The 14,044-nt window shown below is 37.9% G+C and overlaps 2 protein-coding genes across 2 annotated transcripts; both read right to left on the reverse strand.

Moving 5' to 3' along the window:
* Window positions 1–1,463: 1,463 nt before the first annotated feature.
* Window positions 1,464–5,642, reverse strand: LOC130739663 (uncharacterized). Its single transcript, XM_057592029.1, has 5 exons — window positions 5,400–5,642; window positions 3,513–5,271; window positions 2,744–3,417; window positions 2,357–2,645; window positions 1,464–2,269 (listed from the first exon to the last, which is right to left on the reverse strand). Exons 1-5 carry the CDS (start codon window positions 5,606–5,608, stop codon window positions 1,730–1,732), a joined length of 3,471 nt encoding a protein of 1,156 aa, XP_057448012.1. The 5' UTR covers window positions 5,609–5,642; the 3' UTR covers window positions 1,464–1,729.
* Window positions 5,643–7,683: 2,041 nt separating this feature from the next.
* LOC130739664 (basic leucine zipper 43-like) lies at window positions 7,684–8,594 on the reverse strand. The gene has a single exon (XM_057592030.1). It carries the CDS (start codon window positions 8,452–8,454, stop codon window positions 7,849–7,851), a length of 606 nt encoding a protein of 201 aa, XP_057448013.1. The 5' UTR covers window positions 8,455–8,594; the 3' UTR covers window positions 7,684–7,848.
* Window positions 8,595–14,044: the final 5,450 nt, after the last annotated feature.

Below are 14,044 nucleotides of genomic sequence, written 5' to 3' on the forward strand. Positions count from 1 at the left end.
GATGAAGAAAGTCATCTTCAGGAATTACAAGAAAACATCTTGAAGTTTAACAACAGATCCAGTAAAGTATAGTGTTTCCTCTGTTCTTAAAAAAAAAAGCAGCAGAAAAGTATAATGTAGGTTTGGAAAGGTAAAGGTCCAAAATGAAGAGAAATGGAGAATAGAAAGTGCATGAAAATGATGCTGACAAATTTTGATTCAGAACAATCAGGTTATTAATAACCGCTTGTAATTGACATAATACCTCAGGATTGTGGATTCTTTGATAAATAATTAAAGGCTTAATTGCAGTTTTCCTCCCTCATGTTTCACCGTTGTGCGAAGTTCCTCCCCCATGTTTAAAAGGAGCAGATTCGCTCCCTCATGTTTCAAAATGTGCAGATTCGATCCTTCCGTTAGTTTGCCGTCTGAAAGCTAACGGCAGATGCTGACCTGGCTTTCATTAATTGACGTGTCTCTGTCACATGTCCACCAAGATGCCACTAAGCTGCCACTAAGCTCATTTATGCTTGAGAAAAAAAAATCACGTGACAAACACGTGACTTCCCTAAATTACATCACCATCTTCTTCTTCCTCTTAACATCTGCCCTAGATTCAGAAGGGAGCAGGAGCACGACGGCAAGGAGAGACAAGAGGAAGACGAACGAAGGCCATAAGAGAGAAGAGGAAGACGAAGGCTAGCAGAGGAACACGAAGGCTAGCAGAGGAACACGAAGGCCAGAAGTGAGAAGAGGAACACGAAGGGCATTCGAAAATCCATAAGAGATCGAAGGAGAACGAAGAAGCATGACAAGAGTTAACGATGGGAGCCAATCTTCGACAAGCACTTACAGTGATGCCACTGTTCGTAGAACTCTCTACTGTGACTGTGGGGTGTTGTCTCCGTTAAGGACTTCATGGACAGAGGAAAATTTGGGTCGAAGGTTCTATGGGTGTGGACAATATCAGGTACTTTCTGAAACAAACTTTCAATTAAAATGTAATTTTCTTACATCAAAAAACTAATATTTGTTCTGGGCAAAATTGCAGGGTAGGGTAAGGAGGTGTGGGTTCTTCAAATGGCATGATCCTCCTGTAAATACACGCCAGAACTTGATGATTTCTGGATTGCTGAGTCAGATTGAAGTCTTGAAGAAGAAGGAGATGTTTTTAATTAGGTGTTTAGGGTTGTGTGTTATTGTGATTGTACTGTTGATCATTGTTATTGGTATCATGGTTATCAAAGCATGATTTTTTAGGTAGTATTTGTGGGGGTATGTAGTTTGAGGTTTGGTATGTTATTGTCATCATGTCTGGCAGCCTTGTTTTTTTGTAACTTGAATATGAATGCAATGAAAATTACTCAGTTCTATCCTATTTTCTTTGATTCCTATGTTACATATTGAATGAATTCCTATTAATTTGTAAACATCATATGCAAATAGCCTAACTGACCATCATCATCCATAAACAACATTCAGAATAACTGAATACTAAACATCATCCATAACAGAACATCATCCATAACAGAACATCATCCATAACAGAAAATAGCATAGTCAAGTTACACACAACTTGAAAGCAAGTGACATAGTCAAGTTACACACAACTTGAAAGCATTAACATACTCGAGTAACACAAACTAACACAAAATAACAGTAATAAGGTTCTGCCCAGAACAAGATAACATAACACTTTGGCAGCAGCCTAACAAAAAAATCTTATTATGCATTGTTGCTTTGCTTAACATCATCCTAAAACAACAAGCTTCTGCTTCTTCCCAGGCCTTCCAGTTCCCTGAGAACCACTTGCTACCCCTGGAGCATGAGTTGTTATTGAGCTGGCTGTCTGTGAGCACTGTGTCAGTATATATGGTGCTTGAACTGGCTGCTGAGGTTGAATTGGTTGATGATTTTGAACTGGTTGTGCAGCTTGGGAGGCTTCACCTTGAGGTTGTCTCCTTCTACTTGCCCTTGGAGGTCTCCTTCTAGTTGGAGCAGCTTCATGTGCATTGGTATCAACAGCAACGCCATTTCCTTCACTAGCAGCTCCAATCCCACTTGCTCTTGTAGTTCTCTTTGTAGTAGTCACCCCTCGTTGTTGTGCACCAGTTTCAACAGCAGCATCATTCCCTTGTTGATTAGCTCCACTCCCACTTGCTCTTCTAGTTCTCCTTCTAGTAGTCAACAATTGTTCTTGTTCACCAGTTTCAACAGCACCATCATTTCTTGCTTGAGCAGATCCACTCCCACTTGCCCTTTGTTCAGGATGAAGCATCTGGGAATTATCCTGAAAGGGAAACAACCTCAACCTAATCAGTAATGCATATGACAGAATATAATCAATTGTACTAAACAAAATTAATCATTATCTCACCTTGTTCCCTCCCACTGGTATAGCCTTGTCAGCAGCTTGCTTACCAGTACAAGTCCTTTTGTTATGCCTTGGTTCACCACACCTCCTACACTGAATTGTGGTCTGGTACCTCCTCAGCCTATTGGGGTCTCTGGGCTCATCATTTGTTTTCCTCCTCTGCTTTTTGGGCCTCCCAGGTGCCCTTCTCATGAAAGGTGGATCAAGTGGAGGATATCGACTAATAGGCCACAACTTGGGCCCATTAGATGGCAGGATAATGTGATCATAAGTAGCCAAGAAGTTTTGTTTGCTACAAATGTGAGTGTAAACATCATTCACATGTGAAAGGTAATAAACATTTTTTTTTAAATCAAATGAAACAAGTGGAGGATAGTGTTGAAATAATACCTATAACAAGGGTGAACATATTCTTCAGGTGCCACATGGTTGTGCCACATACAAGTTATTGCATGGCAGCATGGAATTCCACTTAGGTCCCATCTCCTACAAGAACAAGTCTTTGTAGCTAAATTCACAGAATGCTTGTCTGTTTGACTCCTACTAACCTCAAACAAAGTGTAACCACCATCTCCATTCCACATAGGTATCCAGTTATCTGCCTTCTGCTTGTTCACCTCTAGCTTTTGTTGGATCATAGGGCAAATTGCACCCCTGTACTTTAACATCAGTTCTCTTTGCTTCACTATCCTGTTAGTGATATAATATTTGAGGCCTTCAATTAGAGTAATAATTGGCTTATCTCTCCATTCTAATATTGCCCTATTGAAGGCCTCACACATATTATTCACCTGCAAATCGCACACTGTATTAGTACTAAAAGCTAACCTACTCCACATCTTGGCTGGTACCTCCATCATATCCTTCCATGCTTCCTCATTTAATGTCTTCATATGATCCATAGCCCTTTCAAACTCTGGACCAGTACTTGCTCTAGCCGCTGCCCAAAGTGCTCCTTTCATTTCTTGACCGGGGTATTTTTTCCTCCAATTCCCATATAAATGCTTTACACAAAGTCTATGCTCCACATTTGGATCCAGCTCTTGTAAAGTGGGTACCAATCCCTGTTAATAACATGAATGTGATGGAGATGCCAGTTAGTTGATAAAAAATGAAAGACCATATAAAAGACAAAAAAATGATAATTAGAGTGTGGTACCTTTTGTTGATCAGAAATAAAAGCCCAGGCATTTGGACTCACACTACTCAAGTCATCAACTAGCAGGTGCACAAACCAAGCCCATGAATCCTTTGTCTCTGCCTCTACAACTGCAAATGCTATGGGAATCATTTGATTATTCCCATCCTTCCCAACAGCTGCCAATAACTGCCCACCATATAATCCCTTTAAAAAGCACCCATCCAAGCCTATTAAGGGTCTACAACAGGTTGCAAAGGCTCTCTTACAGGCAGCAAAACAAATGTAAATTCTCTCAAACACTGGATTACCAGCTCCCACAACACTCTTGATCTTGACTGTACTACCTGGATTGCTTCTTAGGAGTTCTTCACCAAAACTCCTAAGATGTCTATACTGCTCAAGCACTGCTCCTTGTATCATCTCTAATGCAGTTACTTTAGCTCTGTAAGCTTGAAATCTAGACAACACAACCCCCCACCTTATCTTTGCCTCCTCTACCAAAGCACCTACCTTCAAGGAAGGTGTGTGTCTTAGCATAGACACAAACTTCTTTGCTATCCACTTGGTCTTAGCTTGCCTATTCTTGCTGGTCCTTACACATGTATGCTCCTCATATAATGTGACAATCTGAAAGTATGTGTTCTGCTTGTACTTAGATGCCCTAAGATAGAATACACATTCCTCAGTACATTTAACTACAACCCTTTTTGGATCATTTTTTTCCAAATAAACATTCTTCTTATTCTGCAAGGCATAATCCTTCACTGCATTCTTAAGAAGAGCAGCAGAACTAAATATCTGACCTACCTCAAACCTGACTTCAGAATCATCTTCCTTTTGCTTGAACTTAGGAAATTTGGGTCTCTCCTCAGTATCTGAATCACTTCCAGGTGGAGTATCTAGGTCTGAAGAGTCTCCATACTCATCTTCAAAACTATCATAGTTGGTAGAATTGGGGTTTTGTGAACCAAGCAAACTAGTTACAGCTTCAACATCTCCAGTTGGCAAAACAGTAGTCCACTCCCATCTCTCATCAAAGTCTGAGTCATCAAGGCTCACATCATCAGATTCTTCTTCCCCACTCAGTGCTTCATAATCATCATCCAAGCTGTCATCATCTGATATGTGCTCCCCAGTCAGGCTAACAATATTTTGTTGTACCCCCTGTTCACTCACAACCTCAGACACAGTCCTCTGTTCACTCACACCCCCATGCACCACAACCTCCTCTCTCACACCCTCAGGCAACACTCTCTTTTCACTCACACCCTCGTGCACCACACTCTCTTCACTCACAACTTCAGACACCGCCCTTACCTCACTCACCCCCCTTGCAAGACTGTCAATCTCAGCCTCTGCCTCCCTTGCTACACTCACAAAAGCAGACTCTGTTTCAGAGTCAATGTCCTCCACAAATATCTGTGTCCCTTTCTGCAATTCACCAGTTTGTACTCCAGTTTCTTCCAAGTGCTCAACATAAAACTCAACTTCAGAGAAACCCTTGACATCACTCAGAAATTGATGAACATCTCCATCATCCCTAAGTGGTTTGCGGCCATCAAACAACCCTAAAGTAGGAGCCCTATACCACAAACACTTATATGAAGCATACCCTAAATGTGCTGTCACTATCTTGTCTACTTCTATTGAATTTATTTGATCTGGATCCCAACCTGGCAATATTTCAGACTCCCCTTCAACATACGCACATGTAGGCTCAAACACAAAATGACCTTTATGCCAAATAATCAATGTCAATTTACTCACAACAGTAGGCCTGCAACCAACACAGTTAAGATTTCAACAACCCCCATTAAATTCCATTCAATTTACAATGAATGTACACTACCTAAAAGTAAACATTGAACAAAAAATAAGAGGAAAAAAGGGCAGAAATGTTGGTACCTAAATCGGAAATGGTTTGGAATATCGTCGGCTCCAAACAACTGCCACCCTTCGAGGACGGGCTCCTTTCCTTCTCCCTCGACAGGTTCTTGAACGACAGGCTCTTTTCCCTTCCCCTCACGTGTGCTTTGTTCACCGACAGGCTCCTTTCCCTTGTCGTTGCCTCGTCGTTGTCGCCCTCTACCTCCACGCCTGGGACCACCAGCCATTGAAGGGAATCTCAACGAAGAACCGTGCGATTGAGCAGTTTAGGCGAAGAGATCAATGGACTTTAGAGATTGAGGGGAAAAATGGAGGAGGGAAATCGCACAAAGAGGGTTTCTAATTTTGGTGAAGGCTTATGAAGTCTGATTTGGGGATTTAGGTTTAGCATATTTTCATTTATATTTATTTTTCGTGTTTTTCTTTTAAAAAATAGGGGTGGTATGCAAGGGGGGGTGTGAAAAGGAAGCCAGGTCAGCATCTGCCGTTAGCTTTCAGACGGCAAACTAACGGAAGGATCGAATCTGCACATTTTGAAACATGAGGGAGCGAATCTGCTCCTTTTAAACATGGGGGAGGAACTTCGCACAACGGTGAAACATGAGGGAGGAAAACTGCAATTAAGCCATAATTAAATATGTATGTATTTCTTGATAGACAAATGATTTGGTTTCATTGTATGTGGAATTTCAATACAAATTGGTTACGCTAATCCTAATCATGTCCATACTTAATCAACTGTTAGTGAATTTTATATTGTTTTCTCTCAATGTGGTCTACGCTTACTTTGTTCAATTTCCATTTTCCCCTTGTGTTGAGTTTATAAAACGTGATTTAGCTGGGAAACCCAATAATTTGAACAACTCGATGCAGGCACATAGCCACATAGTATGGCTCGCTAGCCCAATTTTATGTTTATCTTTATTCATTAAATTTTTGTATTAAAGATTAACATGTTAAATATAAAGAAGGGCATTAGCAAAAAATTTTTTTTCATATGTCTTATTTTTTCACGTAGTAGAGAATTATTGTTTGACCTTAAATTATTTATTAAAAAATTAAGTGGACTTTTTAAAAATCAACAGTCATTGACTGCCCTATGGAAAGATGGGTTGGTCTAGTAAATTAGTAGCTCCCTGTTAGTTCGCCGCCAGACACTAGTCATCATGATGTAGATGTTTCCGGCTCATACATGATTTGCCTTCAAACGGGGACACATTTTCTTACACACAAAAATTCCATTCCATATCAAAAAATAGCAAGAAGAATTGGAGCATTGACTTTTCTTGAAGAATGGCAAGCATTCCAATTTTCAACAATAAGGTGACCCAGTTAGACAATTTGTCAAAATGCTGCAAGATTTACATTTTAATGCTATCAAGATTCGCATGTCAACAATACAATCATGATGATGAGTGACACGCCTCTCTCCATCTAAGTTAATTCATGTTTATCTCTTGTCTGCTATATTTTGCCAAATTTTTAGATATATGCAAATCTCCAACTTTATGCTCAAAATGTCTTCATGTACTAGTGAATACAAATGGAAATACAAAATTTGAAAAATTGGAAGGGAGTGGAAAACTGGATAGTAGTTGCTGATGCAGTTCCTTGTCTCACTTTGTTTAAGAATAAAGGTGTTACTATTTCAAACCACACCTGAAGAGTGGATCATATAATCCACATTAGTGACAAGAATGATAGAGAAGGTTTTGAACTTTTGATGCTCTCTCAACAGTTTTTTGTGTGTTGTTAGTGGATACCCTTTTGATTACATGTTTTGCTTCTTGTGGTAGCAAGTAATCTGTGTGATGATCCACTACCACCAGCACCTCCACCACCATTTGTCTTATTGAAACTGTTACAGTGTTACTATGTGCACCAATCGACACACCCTTTTGGGTGTTCTTTCAGAAATTTGATTCCTTGTTTTGCTTTTGCACGTGCATAGCTACTTGGTCCTACAAAAGACAAAACTATATATGGCTACTTCTTAATGCACATAAGGTGTATGTTTTATTTCCCCATCAAGTTTTTCTAATTAAACTTTTTTTTTTGGGCTATTGCAACTGTTTCATTTTAATCATGGGGTCTATATTTACTGTGAAACTGATATAGACATCACCATTTAATTTTGTTAATTTCATCATAGCCACTGATAGCATCATATTCAGGTTAGGTACACTGCTTCATCATCTACAAGATAAGTACGCGGCGAAATGTTAAACAAGGAACTGTTTATCAATTATGTACTATAGTTATAATCTATAGACGTAAGCATAAAATTCTTGAGGTTACAATGAAACCAAGAAAAGAACATGTAAAGCTGTTATTTGATATATATGCTAATAGACTCATACAGTTCCAATGGAGCAAAGCTACCACTGGATCATAGAACTCTAAGGTAGGAGGAACTAGGAAGAAGGAACATATAGTGTATATAAATAATGGAAATTAGATAATAGCTTCATTCATGAACCAAGTCTGAAGGAATGATTGATTGGTTTGAGGAATCCTCTTTAAGTTGAGATGTGTTGCATGGAATTTCCTCAAAATCTCTCATGGTGCAAGCAAAAGAGTTTCCAATTTGCATGTCTGCTACCATTCGGCGAAGATCAGAAGTTTCTTCCTTGAGGCGTGCATTCTCTTGAAGAGCTCTGTCATGGGACTCAGACACATGGTTGAGTCTATCAACAAGGTTGTGATTCTCAGTTCTGAGCCTGACTACCTGGGACCAGAGTTCATCCAAGTGCTTCTGCTTCCTCATCCTTGATCTGCGGGCGGATTCTCGGTTCGATATCATTCGCCGGTGCTTCCTTTCGTCGATTACTCTGAACTGAAGCTCATCTGCTTCGTCAGAAGTTGTTGAGTTGCTGCTGAGGCATGGATTAGGAGGAGCAAATTCATTGCCTAAAGATGGGAACTGGCAGTTTGGCAAGGTGCTTAAGAGGCTATTAAGATAAAGGTTTGGGATGTCATCACTCTGCTGTAATCCAAAATTTGGTGGAGCAAGGAATTGGTTCTCTGGTGTTAGATACTGAACTCCTCTGATCTCACTGGGAAAAGGAACCATATCTAGAACTTAGAAGATGATAGTTTAAGAGTTGTAATGAAAATAAGCTGAGAGAATAAGTTGATATGGGAACTGGAGTTGTGTGAGAAGTGGGTGGAATTTATAGGAAGATGGTTAGGTGGTGGCAAGAAAAGTGGTCACAGTGTTAGGGCTTACATGAGCACAAGTTCAACAATTATTGGGAAGTGCTTCTAATGAATGCATTAGGTATGAGATATGCATCCAGGGGAAAACTACTTTTTTATTTTATATAAGTGGCTATTAGGAGTGCTCATGTCAACATGTCATAAAAGTTTTTGGGTTATATATGTGTGTGGTTATGGATATTACTATTACTGTATATAATCTATTTTCATGTTCATATTAGTCATTTCCAATATGATGTAATGGAAGTTTATGATTTGAAACTTATGGGACCAGAAACAGCCTCTGATTGATCTGTTCTGTAGTCACAGCTTTGATGCAGTTGCAATAGTTACCACAGTCAAAATGTTGCAACAGTCACAAAAACCTCTTTTAGCACATAAAAATTAGTGCTAATGGTACCAAAGTCAATTCAAGGAGTTGTTTTCTTAGGGTCTACCCTATTCAGAAGGAAACTTGAAATTTAAAAACTCTTACATTTAATAATTCCTCATGAATCATGATAGGTGACGTGAACAAGGCCAGTTTAAAAGGGGTGCAAGAATTGGTATTTGATGGTCATTATTATCATAACTTTGATGACTCATGAGCCACTGACATATGGATTTGAAGGACTTATATATGTTGGAGCAATTTGTTTATTTTAAGCACAGAACAACTTGTACCTAAATTCCAGCCACTTCATCATGTAAACCCTTCTAGTAACTAATAGCATGCACTAAAGTAAGCAAAGCAAAATGAGCATGATCATATTCTTTGGCTATCTGTTAACCAGTTTTGTACAAGTTCTTACTATATCATAATTATGGGAGAACTAGTAAGCTCTTAAGTTTTGTTCCTTTAGTACAGAAGTTCTGATTAAAATGACAAATATAAACAATTTGGATGATAGCTATGTGAAACCATTATAGATATAATAATATGACTTGTATTCAATACACTTTTCCTTTATATCTTGCTTTTGAATTCTGATCATTTACTTAAGCTTCCTCCAAAATAATTGGATGGGAACTGAATAGCACTATCTGCATGAGGCCAGGGGCACTTATTAGAACCAGTTTATGGTATTACAGATGTCTCAAGAACACTGTATTAACCATCACAGTTACTGAGGGTCTTCATCGCTTCAGGTGTACTCAACAATTTTTGGGTGTTCTCAACATATCAGGAGCTGCCATATGATCTCTTTACTACTTCAACTTTTTTATGCTTCCTTTCCAGTTGCCTAAGATACCTTATTAATCATATCTGGTTCAAGGCAACAGAAAGTGACAGTATCTTCTCAAGTACATGTTTAGAAATACTTCTACAATTGTTCTAATGCGAAAATCAATTATGGGATTTGTTGAGTATCTTTTGAGTATCAGAATTGATTATGAGGAAAGAGAAACTGATCCGAACCTGCTATAAGATGCATAATGTACGGATGCAAACCAAAAAACACTTATTCAAGCTTATTTAGTAGTAGATGAGCTCCAATAACCCTGCATACTAATGGGGCATTGTTCATGATAATAATAGTTTTGTGATTTTTGCTAATGCCTCTTCTTATGGCCCACTTGCATGATATGATAATAAAAATGTGCACTTCAAAAGATTAGATACAAAAAAGTTTTGGCAAATCTAAGAGGCTAGGCTCCAACTTGCAAGTGCAAACTTTATTGTTTTTTGCTTTAAATGTCTATCTTGCAGGTATTTTCCTAAATTTTCCTGGATGGGAGTGATTATGTTACTGCATTTTAGCAATATGAACATATTAGGTGATTTCCACTATTGAATGTTTGTTACATTTTAAAGTAATCAGATAAGGAGCAAGGATTAGATATTTGGTAAAAAAAAGTAAGATAGTGGTGAAGTACAACTAAAGAACATTCAGATAAACCATCTCTGAAAGGTCAGAGTATGTGTTGGAATTTATGTGGAAGATCCTTGGTAAAGCTCCCGGAACAAGGACGAATGTTGTGTTAGATCTTTGGTAGTCAATTTTAAACTGACACCGATATCTTTAATATGGACCGGTGATTAATATAGTTGATCTCACCTAGTGTTATAAGCCTTTGAATGTTTTTATTCTCTGTAAAATTGTAGGGCCCGGAGAGGCACCTACCGGGCAGGATGTCAATGACATACTAGGATCTCATGCGGGGAGAATTGTCTCCTATATTACTCATATGGAGGCTAACCGAGTCTCACTCCAATGGCATGTTGGAGCGCCAAGAAATTTCCCTGAGAAGGAATGTCCACCAACTTCAAATTTCTGTCAGCATGGAGATTCGGACTCAAACCCGAATCCTGACAGCCAGGTGCGCCAAGTCATGTTGGCGCCTTTGAATGTTGAATGCTGCTGCTGTAAGATACTAAGATCCTTTGGTAAGTTCAGTGTACTTATAAAAATTCATATGTATCATAGTGCTTTGCCATTATGCAATAATTAAGGGTCTGCCTTCTATCACCATATGCCATGCTTTTCATGAATGAAAAATCAGAAAAGCAAAACTTATCATATATTGTTTCTTTTAGTTATGGCTAGTTTTCTTGGTTTGGTAAACTTCCTATCTTCTAATTGCAGAAAAAGTAGTAATTTTCCAAGTATCTATTAATGTCCACCACGAACATTGTTGTGTACAAATTGTACTTGTGTAAAGATATTCCTCCAAAATATATGGCATAATAGTCGAATCCTACGTATCCTTAAACTACGTCAATTTACTTTTTGGTAAACAAACATGATTACAGAAAACATTAGTTTAATAGTTGCATATGCTCTGAGTCCAGAATGACACAATGGATAAGAATAAAAGTATAGACAGAACAACATTGAATAATCCTAAGAGTTAGGTATGAATTTTCATGATTCCTTCCACTCTGCATTTCCAAATTAAGCTTCCAATTCCATGAGCTTTAATCGAGTGACAACTAGCTAGCAATTACTCTGAGATGTCGAAAGGTGGCAGCAATTGTACAAATAAGAATCTTATCTAGAAGGTGATGGAATCATAAACAATTCTATAAAGGAAATTTGATTGAGGTGTTTTCAAAGATGCTGGAAATCTGCTTAACTAAACATAGCAATGTTGTATAAAATGTTGAATGTACTTCAAGGGAATCTAGCTCTCTGATTTACTTTTTTGGTGTAAGAATAATAACCCAAAAACTTGGAGGAGTAAATTAAAACCTATAGATGATAAGTTTGAGCACATTATTGACCAGAACCTCTCTTGTCTTTTTAATAATGGGTTGTGTCCTTTTGAGGCATGGGAGATGTTAAGGTTTAGATGAACACAGTGCACACCATTTCAATGAAATTGTGGCCTACACATATATACTTATCTCTACATGGGCAAAAATACTGAAAAAGGGAAAGTTGAAACAAACATGACGGTACTGTTCAGATGTCTACATGTTTGGTCAATTCCTGCAGTTGCATCACATTCCTCATAATGTCTTTTTCTCCATTCAAATAAGATAATTTGTATTAATGTTTCAAAAATCATAATTACACTACACTCATTCAAGGTTTAAAGATTCAATTAAGGTTAAATTGTGGTTGAATTAGTAGTAATTAAATAATAGTGCTATTGTTATTTATTACTCCCTATGTTCCTAAATATAAGCGTATAGGATAATAAAAATTTACAAAATTTAGTTAGAGTTCATATATAATGGCATTAAGGTTTTTAGAGATATATTAATATCCCATTATATATGAACTCTAACTAAATTTTGTAAATCTTTATTATCCTATACGCTTATATTTATTATACTTTTATAATTCCAAAATTTTGATTACCATAATAATATAGAATTATTTACACAAAATATTAAGAAATGTATACTAATTAAATTAAAACTTACTATAGATTGCTCATCATATATAATTTATATGATAAAAAAATTCTTAAAAAGAATTTTAAAATAAAAAATGAAAATAAATATTGGTCGATTCAACCTGATTTTTAAGATTGATAATTAGCCCATTTTCACCGGTTCATCCCAGTTTTGTCACAGGTCAGTTCTTTCACATGATCGAATCAGTCACATGGTCGAACCGTCCAATCCAGTTCAATTATAATTTGCGATTATAATATTATGGCAATAAAAGAGAATAATAGGTTACCGCAAAAAAAAGTTACAATTACCAAAAAAATCCAGCTCCCCCTTCCCCACTACCTTCCTGTTTCTACCACTCGCTAAGTGGTGGATCATGGTTGCGCGGGACTAGGTTATTCGTCTTCTTAACCCAAATTGTCGTAGATCAATGATAACTAAAGAGAAATCAACTTGGTAACGCTGGGTTCTTTGTCTCTATCTTCTCAACCTAGATCGCGACAGAAACAACTATGAAACATGATACCGTTGGAGACGTCACTGCTGACCACCGACCTCAATCTCCATCAATACGTTCATGGTTGTATCGGTCGCGTCTAAGTTGAGAAGATGAAGACAAAGAACTCAAAATCACCAAGTTGATCTCCCTTTAGTCATCATTATTGATCTCTGACGATCTGGGTTAAGAAAACGAAGAGTCCAGCCTCGCGCAACCACAACCCACCACTTAGCTCCAACATCGCCGTGGGAGACTGGGGTCGTTGCACACTTGGTCTGTCTCACGTCCTCTCTTCCTCAATCTCTTTCACCCTTGTGTGAACCACCATCACCAAAACCCTTTCCTGTTGGAAATCCCCACTTTCCAAGGCACTCGTGTTTATTTTTTTTGCCTTTCTTCCACTCACACTTAAACTCTGTTTTTCACAAATTTCATTGTCTTTGTCTTAGAAGTTAAAACCCATATTCTGCTGGTCTCTACAAATAGGTCAGATTATATTAATCACATATTGAACTTGCAATTCTAGCCTAATTAGATCAAACCTAGGCAAAAAAGTACTACGGTTTGTGCTTGTCAACGATGTAACACGAATACATCTATCAATCAAGTACCTAAAACTAAAAGGATCAGTTGTCCTATGAAATCAACAAAGCTACCAGAATAAATGTTAAAAAGCATACGGCCTTTGGCCACCCTTTAATTCTTGCAGAACTAGCTAGACTCCTACATTTTTATATTTACAAATATGCCTTAGGCACCACAACCTAATTTTGTCATGTAATGCTTGGAATTTATCCATATTTCTAATGCTTGGAATTTATCCTAATTTTGAGCAATCCTAGATTTTTTCTTTTTCTGCAACCATTTTCTCTTGATGCTGTGTCTCCACGGTTAGCAGTCATGAAATTAATTTTTTCGATACTCTAATGTTATATTAAGCGGATTGATTTTTCTCAACAAATCATTATACACACAGTCTTGAGATTGAACTCTCAACTAGATGATTAAGGAGGGGAGCGCACTCTGTTTTGACTTGTTGAGATGGTGGTGTAGTACACTCTGTGTGTATGGATATATGGAAAAGGAGAAAGAGACGGAGAGTGCTGGGTACGGAAGGGA

This window comes from Lotus japonicus, chromosome 2 (assembly GCF_012489685.1).
Source record: "Lotus japonicus ecotype B-129 chromosome 2, LjGifu_v1.2".
In the NCBI taxonomy this organism is placed as follows: domain Eukaryota; kingdom Viridiplantae; phylum Streptophyta; class Magnoliopsida; order Fabales; family Fabaceae; genus Lotus; species Lotus japonicus.

What these genes read in the sequence shown, in the direction of transcription:
- LOC130739663 (XM_057592029.1), bottom strand. Translation starts at nt 5,608, where the DNA reads ATGGCTGGTGGTCCCAGGCGTGGAGGTAGAGGGCGACAACGACGAGGC. An exon ending in TATGTTCACCCTTGTTATAG is followed by an intron (nt 2,646 to 2,743) that starts GTATTATTTCAA and finishes TCACATTTGTAG; the next exon opens with CAAACAAAACTTCTTGGCTA. An exon ending in TACCAGTGGGAGGGAACAAG is followed by an intron (nt 2,270 to 2,356) that starts GTGAGATAATGA and finishes TTTCCCTTTCAG; the next exon opens with GATAATTCCCAGATGCTTCA.
- LOC130739664 (XM_057592030.1), bottom strand. Translation starts at nt 8,454, where the DNA reads ATGGTTCCTTTTCCCAGTGAGATCAGAGGAGTTCAGTATCTAACACCA.